Source organism: Bubalus bubalis, chromosome X (genome assembly GCF_019923935.1).
Source record: "Bubalus bubalis isolate 160015118507 breed Murrah chromosome X, NDDB_SH_1, whole genome shotgun sequence".
NCBI lineage: Eukaryota > Metazoa > Chordata > Mammalia > Artiodactyla > Bovidae > Bubalus > Bubalus bubalis.
The window spans coordinates 87603162-87620170 of record NC_059181.1 but is presented as its reverse complement, the minus strand read 5'-3'; the positions used below and the strand labels follow the sequence as shown (position 1 = coordinate 87620170).

The following is a 17009-nucleotide window of genomic DNA, read 5'->3' as shown; positions in this document are numbered from 1 at the left end:
CAGATTAATTTCAAGCGCCACAATGGTGTTGCCAGAATTACTGATAAAACTGTCACTGACTGTAACCCAGAAAGTCTTAACAGCATTAGGGCATCACGGATAGCCCCAGAAGGGGATTCAAAGGTCTGATAGAGTCAATCTTTAAGGACTACGTGGGGCCAAGCCTTGTGTCATGTGATAAATTAAGTGGACCAACTTTTGGCAGGAATTGTTAAGTCTGACATGCAATAATGCCTTTATCAGAAAGACAGTGTTTTACTTTGTAATAAAAGGCAGCAGGTTTTTTTCTTTAACTGACAGGATTCAGGAATGTGAAGGCACCTACATTGTTTCAAAAAACTACTTGGCAAGTAGGCTCTGAATTGTTTTAGAACCTATCAGTCACGGCTACTGGCATCCAAGGCCATTGAGACTGATGCCCTTAACTTGTCAACCAACAGGACATTATTTCTACTTTGAAAACTTGGGACATAGAGGGATTTTTTTCCCCTAACACTTAATGAACATTTATGATTCAAACATATAATGCATATCAATTCCAATTCTGCATTTATATAACCGTATAGTCAATGAACCAGCTTGCAAGCCTCTCACAAAAATCACCCCCCCCCCCCGATTTTATTGTCAATTTCGCCCAAACTTTACTAGGTGCTTTTTAAAAACAGAGTTTTTACAAAGAGTTTTAAGGTAACAACCAGGAACAGCTAGAAATTTTATCTCCTTGGCTGGAAGTGGGTAGAATACAGGGGGGAGAGGGCACAGCAGAGGCCAGGGTCAACTGGGGCAGCAGGGGAAAAGAGATCAGCAGACAGACCAGCAGCAGCAAGCACAGCTTTGCACTTATTTTTGGTTTTAAGTGGCCTTCCACTTGGCCTCAACAAATGAAGTTGTAATAACAGGTTGGCCTCAATAAATGAACTTATAATAAAAAAGGCACCAATCTGGCAGCTGGTTTCAATTTCTGTTTAACCTTTCAAATGTTATCAACACATAGCACATGCTATCAAATCCTACGGAATCTATCTTCTCCCATGGCCCAGCCCACCTGGCCTATGACCAGGCAGGGCAGAGAGAACTCCTATTCAACTCCCTTGGCCCACCACTTAGGTGAGAGCTACACCACCAAATCCTGGGATGTCCTTATCCCCTCACTTGGCTCACACAGTCTCCTGTGCTCTCAGATCCCAAGTAATCTTATCTCTCTTAACCTAGCCCATGGTACCCTCAGTGGGAGGACTCTAACTCCCCTCAGCCACCATGTAGGTAACAGCAAGAGAAACCAAGTCTCAGGGACTTTATGTTATCCCCTAACCATGTGACTGACCTGTGGTCTAAAAAAAATCATAACTGAACCTTCACAGCTCATTCTAACCTGGGAGGCAATGAGAAAGTGTCCCATGACAGCATCCCTGGAGAGACAGGATGGTGAGTGGGAGATAGCTGGTTTTGATATAGCTCTTCCCCCATCCCCTCCTGTTCCAGGGGAATGGCCTATGACAACTCCTGCAAGGTTGTCATGGCCAAGCTGTGGCCCTCCCAGACATCCAGTAAGTATCTAAAACTGCTCTCATCTAAAATTAAGGTCATCATCTTCTGACACAAGCTTATTCTTCCTCTCTCCTCTCTCTCATACACACAAACACACACACAGTGTCAGCATTCAAATGACAAGTTTGAAATATGAAAGTCATTTTTTGTCCCTCTCTCTCTTACCCTATACACCCCTAGTCTCTCTTACATCTTCGTATTTCTATTTCCATTGTCACTTTCTTAGTTTACAGAGTCTGTTCCTTCTCATCTGCATTGTTGTGGTAACCTCCTACCTAGTCCTTCAAAGCCTTGTCCTTCTTTGCTCCAATTCATCTTATACAATGTTGCAAGATTAACTTTCCCTAAGCACAGCTCTGACCACAATATTCCCTTGATCAGAAAACTTCAGATTAAAAGCCCAAGTACCTGAGCCTCCCGGTCTCATTTTGGTCACAGCTCACCATTCTAACCTCATTCCCTACTTAGTACTTAGGGTAAAAAGACCTGCATTTAAGTCCTGGGTCTTCCACTTAATAAACACACAATCGTGGAAAAGTCAACTAAATTATCTGAGCCTATGTATCCTTATCTACAAGATGAGAATAATGATGACAATGGTGATGCTGCTGCTCTTCACCCCAAAAGGAATAGTTAAAAATATATTTGTGAAAGCTCTATGTAAACTCTCTAAGGACCTAGTTTTAACTCTTCATGACATCCATGTTCCAATTAAATTCAGCTACTCAGTATTCTTCATGACTTTGTGGATGCAGTTGTTCCTTTTGCCTGGAATGCCCTCCCCTCCCCACACCCATGCCCACATGTCCCAATCCTTCAAATCTCAGCTCAAATGTCACCTTCTCTCCAAAGCCTTTCCTAACTCTCCTTTTCCTGGTAAGCTGGATGTCACCCCTCCTTCCTTTGGACTCCCACAGTACCCAATGTGTCCATCTTTGCTGATATATCACTTTCTATTTTGCAGTTATTCAAAGAATAAACTTTCTGTACATGTTTTCTCTCCCCTACTAGAAGAAGAACCTATGTTGTATTCATTTTTGTTATCTACCACAGTGAATGCTCAGTAAATATTTATCAAATGAATGGTTCACCAGAAAATTAATGCATAAGTAGAGAAGAAAATTACTGAAGGAAAATCTAAAGTGAAAGCTTCAGATTACTAGTTAACACTTTGCTCTCCCTTTTCTCTATTATTAATATGACAGTTGTGATTTGGTTTTGATCTGTGTTGGTATCTATGTGTGCAGGCATGTGTGTGTATGTATATAATACACCTGTATACTTGCACTTGTATCGGTCAGCTTAGACCAGAATTAGGTTCTTTAAGTTAATGCTTAAGGCAAGAATCATATATATTCAAAACTACAAATGAAACACTTTAAAAATCACCCATAAAGTTCAGTACACAGTACAGCATAGGTACACATGGTTCTGCACAGTGCTACTGTGAGGGAACAAGCTCCTGTCTCTCATTTCTCACTAAGTAAATTGGTGGCTTTCCCCTCTTTTTCTCTTTTGTAAATCACATGCACCTAGATCTCACTCCACTGTGAATTTCCCTCAAGGCATGGTGCAAAATCTTAAAAATACAGTCCCTGTTCTCTAGGATTCAAAACGGGTCAATGTCAGTTTTTCTCCTTCACCTTCTAACGAACAGTCATACATATTGTAAGCATTCTGTGTTACTGTGAAAATAATCACCCTAGTTCCCCATCACCCTTGCAAGTATCTCTCCTGCTGCCCACTGACTTCTCGCTCAAGACAATTCACACTGCAGGGCCACAGCGATTGCTTAAGTGGAGCCTGGGGCTCATTTGGGGGAGCTTTGAAACCATTTTCAAGATTCTGTTCTGTGCTACTTTGCCCCAGAAACACCTTGCCATAATTTTTGAAACATTTGCAATGTGCTCGGTATGCTTCTGCCATTTTGTCCAGGAATGTTTTTCTTCTTTGCTTTCCACACAGTATTTAGCACACTACTGCAAAAGCTGGTGTACTTGGCTTCAAGGGATCAACTGAAAACGCTTTAAAAGCAAACATCGGTGGAGCGAGAGGTTAAGTGCTCAGTTATTCATTCCAGCGGTGCGAGGGCGCTCTTGGATCGCGGACCCAGCGCTCCACAGTCGCAGGGAGCCAAATGCACTCGTGTCATCTCTTAAGAGATGTCCCATCATTCCCAGACTCTCTGGTCCCAAAGTTAAAGAACTCCGTTTTCCAGACTTTTCTTCATGCCCCTTTGCTAGCCTGGCGCCCTCCGTGTGTCGCTGGCCCCCGTGGAGCCCAGCTGCCTCGGGGCCCGAAATTTGTGTGCATCTCCTTTTGATTATTAACTAAGCTACCCTAAAGCGCCTGGAACGTCACGGGCCAGAGAGAAAAACCACACGGGACTAACTCTTGGGTCACATCTTGTTTCCTCAGCTTTATCTGTGGAACTTCGTCCCTGGCGACGGAGCCGACCCCCTCCGCCGCCTGCGAAGCCGAGACCGGTCCCGACGCCCCCACCCCTGCCCCGGCCCTCCCCGCGCGGCTCTGCACATTCCTCTCGCGTCCCCGGCACCACGTTGGCACCTCTGCCTCGGGCGATCGCGGCCAGGCCCGCCCTCGCCACTCACCTAGCAGCTCCGCGATGGCACTGAAGGGTCGCGTGTGGCTGCTGGAGTTGCTCTGTAGGTAGCGAGGGCTCATCTGGGGGCGAGAGAAGGTCCCGTCCCGAGTGAGGCCTCGGCCCGCCGGGCCCTCCCCGCGCGCCCCCCAGAGCCCCGGGGCCCGCGCGCGCGCGTCCGCCCCCTCGGGCCCCCGACCTACCGTGCTCAAGCGGATCCCAAAGGCCTGCGGGCCGCTGCCCGGCCTGGCCAGCGCGCTACCCGGCGCGCCAGGGCCCGCGGGGGCCCCTCGGTACAGGAGCATTTTTTTGGCCGCCAGGATACTCTTTTGCCGCTGCCGGACTCCTCGCCCGGCCGTCCGGGACTGCCTCTCGCTTGCTCCCACCCGCAGCTGGCGGGGGCGGGGCGCGCTACAGCCACCTGTCCGGGGCGGGAGGGGTGAGGCCGGCAGAGCCGCGCAGTGGCCCCGCCCTGTCAGCACCTCTCCCAACCCGCCGACTGCCGAGCCGGCAGCGGGGCCGTACAGAAATATGGCGACCTCCTGACAGCCGCTCCTTGATCCCCGCCCCTAATTATTTCTTGGCGTTTGCCATAGGCCAGGACGCCGAGCGGGAAAGCGCGGGGGGGAGGGGGCGGGCGCATGGGGAGGGGCAGGAATAAGGCGAGGGGAGGGAGAGGGTGTAGGGATTTCTGGAACAGAGTCCCAGTTCGGAGGCATGACTAACGGGCAGGATAAGACAAGTCTTAGAAGTTCTGAAAACTACAGTTTTGCTATCTGGGGAGATAGCAGGCAGGCTCGCGTGATGGGAAAGCATTCAGACTATTTTGCCTCAAATGCCTCCAGAAGCAGCCAGAACTTTTCAGAAGGCAATTGGCAAATCATCTTCCAATCTTTGCAAGCATGCAGGGAGGCTGTTTATGAAAGAAGAAATTGGAATGCACTTACATACCGCAAGTAGGAGATGGGGGTTAGGTTATGCAGTATTCACAAAACGGAATACTATGGAGTTCTTAAGGACCGTGTTTGCAGTTGAAAATTTATTCATGTGGAAAATATTTATGAGGAAATTAAGGAAACAGGAGGTCACCGAATATTGTGTAACGTGATACCTATTTTTATTGGAAAAGCAAGTACATACATATATGTATAAATATGCATGTAGTCTCTCCCTCTCTCTCTCTCTCTCTCACACACACACACACACGCACACACCCCACAATGAGAAACACCTGAAATGATGTATTTCAAGATGTTATCTCCAGGTCCGGAATTATGAGTTTTTCTGTTCTTTCTTACTTGCATTTTTACACTTTTTGTACTATTAAACAAACATACACCATTTGATTATAGAAAAAACATTTTTATTTATTTTTTAAAATATAATGGACTTCCCTGGTGGCTCAGACGGTTAAGCCTCTGTCTACAATATGGGAGACCCCGGTTCGATCCTTGGGTCGGGAAGTTCCCTGGAGAAGGAAATGGCAATCCACTCCAGTACTATTGCCTGGAAAATCCCATGGACAGAGGAGCCTGGTAGGCTACAGTCCATGGGGTCGCAAAGAGTCGGACACGACTGAGCGATCTTCACAGTAATACAGATGAACCATTATTTGACCATTCCTCTGTGATATTTCATGTTGTTTGAATTTTTTTTTCTTGCCGTGATCTGTACATCCTCATGAATTTCTGGTACAATTATTTCTACAGAATATTGTTATGTCTACGTGTACCCCAATGTTCATCGCAGCACTGTTTATAATAGCCAGGACATGGAAGCAACCTAGATGTCCATCAGCAGATGAATGGATAAGAAAGCTGTGGTTCATATACACAATGTAGTATTACTCAGCCATTAAAAAGAATACATTTGAATCAGTTCTAATGAGGTGGGTGAAACTGGAGCCTATTATACAGAGTGAAGGAAGCCAGAAAGAAAAACACCAATACAGTATACTAAGGCATATATATGGAATTTAGAGAGATGGTAATGATAACCCTGTATGCAAGACAGCAAAAGAGACACCAATGTATAGAACAGTCTTTTGGACTCTGTGGGAGAGAGGAAGGGGGGATGATTTGGGAGAATGGCATTGAAACATGTATAATATCATATGTGAAACGAATCGCCAGACCAGGCTCGATGCATGATACAGGATGCTCCAGGCTGGTGCACTGGGATGACCCAGAAGGATGGGATGGGGAGGGAGGTGGGAGGGGGGTTCAGGATGGGGAACACGTGTACACCCATGGTGGATTCATGTTGATGTATGGCAAAGCAATATAATAGTGTAAAGTAATTAGCCTCCAATTAAAATAAATAAATTTATATTAAAAAAAGAATATTGTATCTAAAAGCATGTGTGTGGTTTACTCTTAATAAATACTGTAAGATGGGGACAATTTGCCCTCCGAGAAAGTTAGCTATTTTGTTACGTTCATAACAAGTGCTATGATCTTGTTTTGATCCTTTAACCTTTGACCAAGTTTTGACCTTTTAACCTTATGACCAAGTTTTGATCCTTTAACCTTTTTCCAATATTTTGAATAAAAATTACTGTCTCAATGTTTTAATTTGTGTTTCCCTTTCAGTAAAACTGAATATCTTCTTAAATGTTTATTGTATATTTATGTCCTTTGAGCATTATTTCCCCTCCTGGGTCATTTGCTTTTTTTTTTTTTTTTTGGTATCTTAAAATTTTTTTAAATACACAAAAATTAAAAGAATGATATGAATTCCCAGATACTTATTACTCATATTCAAAAACTGAATCACTTTGCTGTATACCTGAAACTAACACAACATTGTAAATCAAGTATATTTCAATAAAACTTTTTAAAATTAAAACCTTTCTATACCTACTTTATATATTCTTTTCTTTTTCTATTTGTATATTTTAGAACAAATTTCAAACAGCACCTCATTTTATCCTATGTAATTCATTCTTCTCTGAAAATATGGACATTTTCCAAAAGATATAGCCACAATGCCACTTTCACCAAAACAAAATTCATAACAGTTCTTTGATGTTCTCTAATACCCAGCCCATAGTCTGATTTCTTCAATTATCTCAAAAAATGTCTTTTTACATTTGGTTTGTTTAAATCTAGATCCGAACAAGACACACACATTGTACTTGGTTATGTGTCTTTAATCTAAAACAGTCTCTCTTTTTTCTTCCTTCTATTGAGCTGTTGAAGAAATCAAGTCACTTGTATTGTTGAAAGTCCTACATTCTCATTTGTCTCTTTGCTTATTTTTGTTGTTACTTAGGCTGCTCCTTTCATTAGAGGAATAAATTTAACATAACTATAAACCATAAGTTGGCTCTAAAGTCTTTATTAGATTCCAGTACAAAGTTTTTTAAAGCAGAAATGCTCAGAGATGGTGCTGTATTCTTCCTATTGCAACACATCAGAAAGTATATACTGTTTAACACTCAGTGATGTTCAGATTAATCAGTGGGTTCAAGTAGGGGCAGCCTGAATGTTCCCCTGTAAAGTTTCCCATCAATCTTTCACTTTGCAGTTTAATTAATTGGTGTTTATTGCCTGAAAAAAATATTTATTAGGGCTGAAAAACAATAATAAACTAATCTCATCATTTCTTATAATTTATTAACTGGATCCCTCTGTATAGAATTTATCCTCATCACCCATTGGCTATTTGGCTGCTCGGAAATACAATTCATATAGGAAAGACTGGACAAATGCTTAATGTTTTACTTTTAATTGTCCATATTTAGAGTAAAGCTGTCTTCCTAAGTGGCTCTAGTGGTAAAGAGCTCGTGTGTCAATGCAGAAGATGAAAGAGATTCAGGTTTGATCCCTGAGTTGGGAAGATCCCCTGGAGGAGGGTGCAGCAGCCCACTCCAGTGTTCTTGCCTGGAGAATCCCATGGACAGAATCCTATGGACATTGGCTACAGTCAATGGGGTTGCAAAGAGTCAGATAGGACAGAAGCAACTTAGCAAGCAGGCAAGAGTAAAGAGTTGGTTCCTGTGTTGCATTCTGTGATGTGACAGCCTGTCTCCCATTTCAATAAAGGACTTTTTGGATGAGCTGCTGAGAGCACTGTTGGAAAGCTGCCTCCAGCTGTTAGCTCCTTCAGGGATTGCCTCAGATACGAAGTTGACTCACTCAAGGTAACAGAGCTTTCTGGGGCAGCCCAAAGAAGGACTATAAAGGCTTAACCATCTCAGCTCAGCTTGGGATAATTCTGAAGGGTCATTCTAACTTCAGATCTCTCTGTGGTGTTGACTGAGACTGTTATTGGGCCTGCAGTGCAGCTCAACTCCAGCCCCCACCCTCACTCCCTGTCTAGGCCTGCTCCTTTCACAGGTGTTAATCCAAAAGACATCTCTTAATAAGCATCTAGCGTGCTATATTCTGTCTTAGAATTGGCTTCCTGGGGAACACAAATTATGACACTTGAGATTGAGTGTAACTCAGGAAAGCCAGCACTTTGATGGGATTTGGGATCTAGATCACTCACTGCCCAGTTGGCAAGGAGGTCCACATTGCAGAGGTAGAGAACAGATACCTCTCTGCCACGAGGTGACACTCCTGTCATTGTAGACTTTCACCAGGTGGTGAATTGCGATGGTATACTGGTAGAAGGGAACATATGATCTGCTGTGCTATATCACATATTTGAGAAATAGGGTGAAATAGTAGCAGTGAGACCAATAGCATTCAGTGGTTACTGAGCTCCAAAGAAGATTAACTCCTAATGGAGACAGGTTTATCGCATCAAAATCAGGATGCTTCCTGGGGAAAGACTAGGACCCTGACATACAGTTTGGGGATATCTAGAGGGATACCAGCAAAATCTTGAATCCTCAGATTTCCCTGAACCCTCTAAGCCTGTAGAATTTGGCCTGATTTTCCTACATTTAATAGTCCCCACGCTTCTTACTCGGAGATAATGCAGAACTTCTCCCCCAGAAGGCAAAACATGCATTTACTTCCCCTCTAGCCACTAAGCCTATAACAACAGTTAAGGCACAGCATGAACGTGTTAGGCTTGATAAAGGAGGAAAGTAACAATGCTCCAAGTAGCTGCACAGCCTAGCTTGAATAGATTGGCAGGAGCTGGAAGAGTGCACATGAAACTGATTCTGTGAGTGCTTGATCAAGGGAGCTAGACTATATGGTTGGAAAAAGGAGAGTTTATTAACGTGAGAATACAACCCTGGAAAACAGGATTTAATACCCTGGCAAGGATCACAAGAGTTAGTGCAGAATCACTAAGACAGCTTCTCGAAGTATAGAAAACATGATGATCCACACTAAATGAGGACAAAATGCCAGCATTTCTATGGCAATAATGGAATATGGTATGAAAAGATTTAGAAGTGGACATACTGGAGTGGATATACTGAAAGAGGGGGTGTCCCTTGTGGTTCAGACAATAAAAAATCTGCCTACAATGCAGGAGACCTGGGTTTGATCCCTGGGTTGGGAAGATCCCCTGGAGAAGGAAATGGCAACCCACTCCAGTATTCTTGCCTGGAGAATTCCATGCACAGAGGAGCCTGGCAGGCTACAGTCCACGGGGTCACAAAGGGTCAGACATGACTGAAAGACTAAAACATACTGAAAAAAACTGGAAAACTCCAATAGAATGACACAGGATACACCATTTACCATGGCCCTGAGGAACATGCTGTGAGAGGGGTACCTACCAGCACTGCTAAGAAACGCAGTGGTGGTTCTCCTCTGTAGGTTAGGCCTGTCTGGAGGAGAGACCATTACAGAAGGCTCACTAAGACAGTGGGCATTGTAGGGCTCTGAAAAGACAGACACCCTGAGGCTTAGTGTAACCATCAAAAAAGAGGTGGGTGCAATTATCATAATGAGTGCAAGGTTAATGGAGAAGCCTGAGGAGCCCAAAGTCTTGAAGTGACGGAAATGGTAAATAGAATGTGGCATCCTACAGGAAGGATAAAAGAGCAGGGACAATAACTGTCCATCCTGGTGAGGTTTTAACCAGCGCCATTCTGTCTGGACTGAGCATTCGTAATCTTCCCTACAGAGTGACCCCCAGGCATTTCCCCCTCTCAGCCCAGCACAACACTTTTGAAAGCCTTGTTTGGCCCTCACTCTTGTTTGAATCAAGTCTTGGAAATTCTAAAAATGCCCATTTACTGCCTTCTTCTAAGGTGTGTGTGCATTGATCTCTGAGGAAGGCTTTCCTATCTCTTCTTGCTATTCTTTGGAACTCTGCATTCAGATGCTTATATCTTTCCTTTTCTCCTTTGCTTTTTGCTTCCCTTCTTTTCACAGCTATTTGTAAGGCCTCCCCAGACAGCCAGTTTGCTTTTTTGCATTTTTTTCCATGGGGATGGTCTTGATCCCTATCTCCTGTACAATGTCACAAACCTCCATCCACAGTTCATCAAGCACTCTATCTATCAGATCTAGGCCCTTAAATCTATTTCTCACTTCCACTGTATAGGCATAAGGGATTTGATTTAGGTCATACCTGAATGGTCTAGTGGTTTTCCCTACTTTCTTCAATTTCAGTCTGAATTTGGCAATAAGGAGCTCATGATCTGAGCCACAGTCAACCCCCAGTCTTGTTTTTGCTGACTGTATAGAGCTTCTCCATCTTTGGCTGCAAAGAATATAATCAATCTGATTTCAGTGTTGACCATCTGGTGATGTCCATGTGTAGAGTCTTCTCTTGTGTTGTTGGAAGAGGGTGTTTGCTATGACCAGTGCGTTCTCTTGGCAAAACTCTATTAGCCTTTGCCCTGCTTCATTCCATATTCCAAGGCCAAATTTGCCTGTTACCCGAGGTGTTTCTTGACTTCCTACTTTTGCCTTCCAGTCCCCTATAATGAAAAGGACATCTTTTTTGGGTGTTAGTTCTAAAAGGTCTTGTAGGTCTTCATAGAACCGTCCAACTTCAGCTTCTTCAGCGTTACTGGTTGGGGCATAGACTTGGATTACTGTGATATTGAATGGTTTGCCTTGGAATCGAACAGAGATCATTCTGTCGTTTTTGAGATTGCATCCAAGTACTGCATTTCAGACTCTTTTGTTGACCATGATGGCTACTCCATTTCTTCTAAGGGATTTCTGCCCGAAGTAGTAGATATAATGGTCATCTGAGTTAAATTCACCCATTCCAGTCCATTTGAGTTCTCTGATTCCTAGAATGTCGATGTTCATTCTTGCCATCTCCTGTTTGACTATTTCCAATTAGCCTATATTCATAGACCTAACATTCCAGGTTCCTATGCAATATTGCTCTTTACAGCATTGGACCTTGCTTCTATCACCAGTCACATCCACAACTGGGTATTGTTTTTGCTTTAGTTCCATCCCTTCATTCTTTCTGGAGTTATTTCTCCACTGATCTCTGGTAGCATATTGGGCACCTACCGACCTGGGGAGTTCCTCTTTCAATATCCTATCATTTTGCCTTTTCATACTGTTCATGGGGTTCTCAAGGCAAGAATACTGAAGTGGTTTGCTATTCCCTTCTTGAAATAGAGGAAAACAGACTGGGAAAGACTAGAAATCTCTTCAAGATAATTAGAGATACCAAGGGAACATTTCATGCAAAGATGGGATCGATAAAGGACAGAAATGGTATGGACCTGACAGAAGCAGAAGATATTAAGAAGAGGTGGCAAGAATACACAGAAGAACTGTACAAAAAAGATCTTCATGACCAGGATAATGATGATGGTGTTATCACTCACCTAGAGCCAGACATCCTGGAATGTGAAGTCAAGTGGGCCTTAGAAAGCATCACTACGAACAAAGCTAGTGGAGGTGGTGGAATTCCAGTGGAGCTATTTCAAATCCTGGAAGATGATGCTGTGAAAGTGTTGCAGTCAATATGCCAACAAATTTGGAAAACTCAGCAGTGGCCACAGGACTGGAAAAGGTCAGTTTTCATTCCAATCCCAAAGAAAGGCAATGCCAAAGAATACTCAAACTGCAGCACAATTGCACTCATCTCACATGTTAGTAAAGTAATGCTCAAAATTCTCCAACCCAGGCTTCAGCAATACATGAACCGTGAACTTCCAGATGTTCAAGCTGGATTTAGAAAAGGCAGAAGAACCAGAGATCAAATTGCCAGCATCCACTGCATCATCGAAAAAGCAAGAGAATTCCAGAAAAACATCTATTTCTGCTCTATTGACTATGCCAAAGCCTTTGACTGTGTGGATCACAATAAACTGTGGAAAATTCTGAAAGAGATGGGAATACCAGACCACCTGACCTGCCTCTTGAGAAACCTATATGCAGGTCAGGAAGCAACAGTTAGAACTGGACATGGAACAATAGACTGGTTCCAAATAGGAAAAGGAGTATGTAAAAGCTGTATATTGTCACCCTGCTTATTTAACTTATATGCAGTGTACATCATGAGAAACGCTGGGCTGGATGAAGCACAAGCTGGAATCAAGATTGCCTGGAGAAATATTAATAGCCTCAGATATGCAGATGACACCACCCTTATGGCAGAAAGTGAAGAGGAACTAAAAAGCCTCTTGATGAAAGTGAAAGAGGAGAGTGAAAAAGTTGGCTTAAAGCTCAACATTCAGAAAATGAAGATCATGGCATCTGGTCCCATCACTTCATGGGAAATAGATGGGGAAACAGTGGAAACAGTGAGAGACTTTATTTTTTGGGGCTCCAATATCACTGCAGATGGTGATTTCAGCCATGAAATTAAAAGACGCTTACTTCTTGGAAGGAAAGTTATGACCAACCTAGATAGCATATTCAAAAGCAGAGACATTACTTTGCCAACAAATGTCCGTCTAGTCAAGGCTATGATTTTCCCAGTGGTCATGTATGGATGTGAGAGTTGGACTGTGAAGAAAGCTGAGCACTGAAGAATTGATGCTTTTGAACTGTGGTGTTGGAGAAGACTCTTGAGAGTCCCTTGGACTGCAAGGATATCCAAGCAGTCCATTCTAAAGGAGATCAGTCCTGGGTGTTCCTTGGAAGGATTTATGCTAAAGCTGAAACTCCAATACTTTGGCCACCTCATGCGAAGAGTTGACTCATTGGAAAAGACTCTGATTCTGGGAGGGATTGGGGGCAGGAGGAGAAGGGGACGATAGAGGATGAGATGGCTGGATGGCATCACCGACTCGATAGACATGAGTTTGAGTGAACTCCAGGAGTTGGTGATGGACAGGGATGCCTGGCATGCTGCGATTCATGGGGTCACAAAGAATCGGACATGACTGAGCGACTGAACTGAATGGAAGGTGTGTGTGTGGTCCACAGGTCTTGCTTGCTGTCAGGCTTTGTGAATGCTGTACTAAGTATTGGTGTGTTTACTACTTGGGGGATTTGTTGTTTAAACAGAAGCTTTGTGACTCCCTAAGTATTTGGCTTCCTGATCGTCAGCTGGGGTCAGAGACCTCCTCTCAGCCCCTCTCCAGCTCCCCAAGACAGAAGGTTGATCCTGAGAGGCCCGGGGAGCTGCTGAAAGTCTAGGTTTGGCCTCCTTTGGGTCTCACTGCTTCTGCACAGCAATAAAGAAAAGCAGCAAAGGAACCCATAGAAATTCTATCACTGTGGCTCCACGGGGCTGTGAACAGGCCATATTGCGAGGTTTCACATACTTCACCACCAAACAGTGAGCAGATCCTGCAGGTGGGCCCAGCATGGGTGCCAGTTGGGAGCCCCTGGGTCTTGTTGCAAAATGAGGAGGAGGGAATTGCTTCAGCAGGGTGTGGTGTGCCTCTGAAAACCCCTAGCACACCTCTCTGTCTTGGGGCAGAACTTAGTTCTCAAGGCTAGCCCTACCTGGTCCAGAGCCTTGGATTCCAAGCCCTGAGCCACCTACATGATCTTTTTTATTTCAGGCTGCTCCAGGTTAAGTTCCTTAGCCACAAACCCATGCAAGTGAAGGAGTCCCCCAGGGAGCCAGGAAGGCACCTCCCATTTCCACCCTGCAGAAGAACCTGTAACAGCACTAATTGTTCCACCTGCACAAACTCATTGCCCTGCAGGGTGCTCCTGGGGCAGGAGGGACATTTCTCCTAGCAACCTTTGACCCACTCTCTAAGGTCACTTGTCCCAAACCCTGGATGGATGTTACAGAGAAAAAGCCTAAGAGGAATCAATCAGTGTTGGAAGTCAGCCAGGTGTGATAGAAAGGTCCAGAGTCAGAAGACATGGGTTCCTGTCCTGACTCCACTGAATTGGCCTGTGATCTTAGGGAAGCATCATGGGCTGTGTTCTCAGGAAAACCGTGTGACACAGAGCTTTGTGGGCAGGAGGTTTCTTGGGGAGCACTCTCAGGATCAACACTTGGGAGAAGTGAAGAAGGCAGGACCAGTCAGAAGAGGAAGTTGAACTGTGATGCAGCCATAACATAGGCAGCTCTGGAGCCAGGGCGGCCCCTCAGAATTGTCCTAAATGGTGGTAAAGGAGCCAGGGCTTTATGTCCCCACATTGACCAGTCACTAGATGCAGGCTGCCACCTAGGATTGGTGCACAGCCTTGGGAATTGTGGCTACTTTCACCTGAAGGTCGTTGCTGCGAGGGGCCTAGCTGTGTGCTGTCAATCACCAACAGGCTGAGGGCTCCAGCATTGAAGCGGGGTATGGTGCAGAGCTGGGCAGTGCCCCACAGCATCCTTCCAGCAAGTTACTTCCCTTCTCTGGGCCCCAATTTTCTCATCTGTCAGATTCCAGCTCCAGGGCTCTGTGATTCCATCAACCCACCCTCTCTCTTACTAACACCTCCCTTTCTCTTAGGCTACACCCAATTTAACATCCCACCCCTTCTACAATGTCTGCAGCACCTCCTCCTTGACTGTCAGTTCAGTTCAGTTCAGTCGCTCAGTCATGTCCGACTCTTTGCGACCCTATGAACCGCAGCATACCAGGCCTCCCTGTCCATCACCAACTCCTGGAGTTCACCCAAACTCATGTCCATCGAGTCAGTGATGCCATCCAGCCATCTCATCCTCTGTCATCCCCTTCTTCTCACGCCTTCAATCTTTCCCAGCATCAGGGTCTTTTCCAATGAGTCAGTTCTTTGCATCAGGTGGCCAGATTATTGGAGTTTCAGCTTCAGCATCAGTCCTTCCAATGAATATTCAGGACTGATTTCCTTTACGATGGACTGGTTAGATCTCCTTGCAGTCCAAGGGACTCTCAAGAGTCTTCTCCTACACCACAGTTCAAAAGCATCAATTCTTTGGCACTCAGCTTTCTTTACAGTCCAACTCTCACATCCATACATGACTACTGAAAAAACCATAGCCTTGACTAGACGGACCTTTGTTGGCAAAATAATGTCTCTGCTTTTTCATATGCTGTCTAGGTTGGTCATAACTTTTCTTCCACAGAGTAAGCATCTTTTAATTTCATGGCTGCAATCACCATCTGCAGTGATTTTGGAGCACCAAAAAATAAAGTCTCTCACTGTTTCCACTGTTTCCCATCTATTTGCCATGAAGTGATGGGACCAGATGCCATGATCTTAGTTTTTTGAATGTTGAATTTTAAGCCAGCCTTTTCACTCTTCTCTTTCACTTTCATCAAGAGGCTCTTCAGTTCTTCTTCACTTTCTGCCATCAGGGTGGTGTCATCTGCATATCTGAGGTTACAGATATTTCTCCCAGCAATCTTGATTCCAGCTTGCACTTCATCCAGCCCCGCGTTTCTCATGATGTACTCTGCATATAAGTTAAATAAGCAGGGTGACAATATACAGCTTTGACGTACTCCTTTCCTGATTTGGAACCAGTCCGTTGTTTCATGTCCAGTTCTTTTCTTTTTTAAATTTATTTTAATTGGAGGCTAATTACTTTACAATATTGTAGTGGTTTTTGCCATACATTGACATGAATCAGCCATGGGTGTACATGTGTTCCCCATCCTGAACCCCCCTCCCACAGTCCTCCCCATACCATCCCTCTGGGTCATCCCAGTGCACCAGCCCTGAGCACCCTGTCTCATGCATTGAACCTGGACTGGTGATCTGTTTCACGTATGATAATATACATGTTTCAATGCTATTCTCTCAAATCATCCCACCCTCACCTTCTCCCACAGAGTCCAAAAGACTGTTCTATACATCTGTGTCTCTTTTGCTGTCTCACATACAGGGTTATTGGTATGATCTTTCTAAATTCCATATATATGTGTTAGTATACTGTATTGGTGTTTTTCTTTCTGGCTTACTTCACTCTGTATAATAGGCTCCAGTTTCATCCACCTCATTAGAACTGATTCAAATGTGTTCTTTTTAATGGCTGGGTAATATTCCATTGTGTATATGTACCACTGCTTTCTTATCCATTCATCTGCTGATGGGCATCTAGGTTGTTTCCATGTCCTGGCTATTATGAACAGTGTTATGATGAACATTAGGGTACATGTGTCTCTTTCAATTCTGGTTTCCTTGGTGTGTATGCCCAGCAGTGGGATTGCTGGGTCATATGGCAGTTCTATTTCCAGTTTTTTAAGGAATCTCCACACTGTTCTCCATAGTGGCTGTACTAGTTTGCATTCCCACCAACAGTGTAAGAGGGTTCCCTTTTCTCCACACCTTCTCCAGCATTTATTGCTTGTAGACTTTTGGATAGCAGCCATTCTGACTGGCGTGAAATGGTACCTCATTGTGGTTTTGATTTGCATTTCTCTGATAATGAGTGATGTTGAGCATCTTTTCATGTGTTTGTTAGCCATCTGTATGTCTTCTTTGGAGAAATGTCTGTTTAGTTCTTTGGCCCATTTTTTTTATTGGGTCGTTTATTTTTCTGGAATTGAGCTGCAGGAGCTGCTTGTATATTTTTGAGATTAATTCTTTGTCAGTTGCTTCATTTGCTATTATTTTCTCCCATTCTGAAGGCTGTCCTTTCA

General features: G+C 44.1%; 1 protein-coding gene across 4 annotated transcripts in view; it reads right to left on the bottom strand.

Annotated features, from left to right (window-relative positions):
• MORC4 (MORC family CW-type zinc finger 4) overlaps positions 1 to 4689 on the bottom strand; it is a 65039-nt gene extending 60350 nt beyond the window's left edge. For 2 of the 4 annotated variants that reach the window (XM_006052785.3, XM_006052786.3), the window contains exons 1-2: positions 4354 to 4688; positions 4161 to 4233 (exon numbers count right to left, since the gene is read on the bottom strand). In XM_006052785.3, the coding sequence (XP_006052847.2) occupies positions 4161 to 4233; positions 4354 to 4455 (175 nt within the window). In that variant the 5' untranslated portion in view covers positions 4456 to 4688. Of the gene's footprint in view, positions 1 to 4160; positions 4234 to 4353 lie in introns of all 4 variants that reach the window. The other 2 variants (XM_044937557.1, XM_025275815.2) reach the window with 2 other exon arrangements.
• Between the last annotated feature and the right edge of the window lie 12320 nt (positions 4690 to 17009).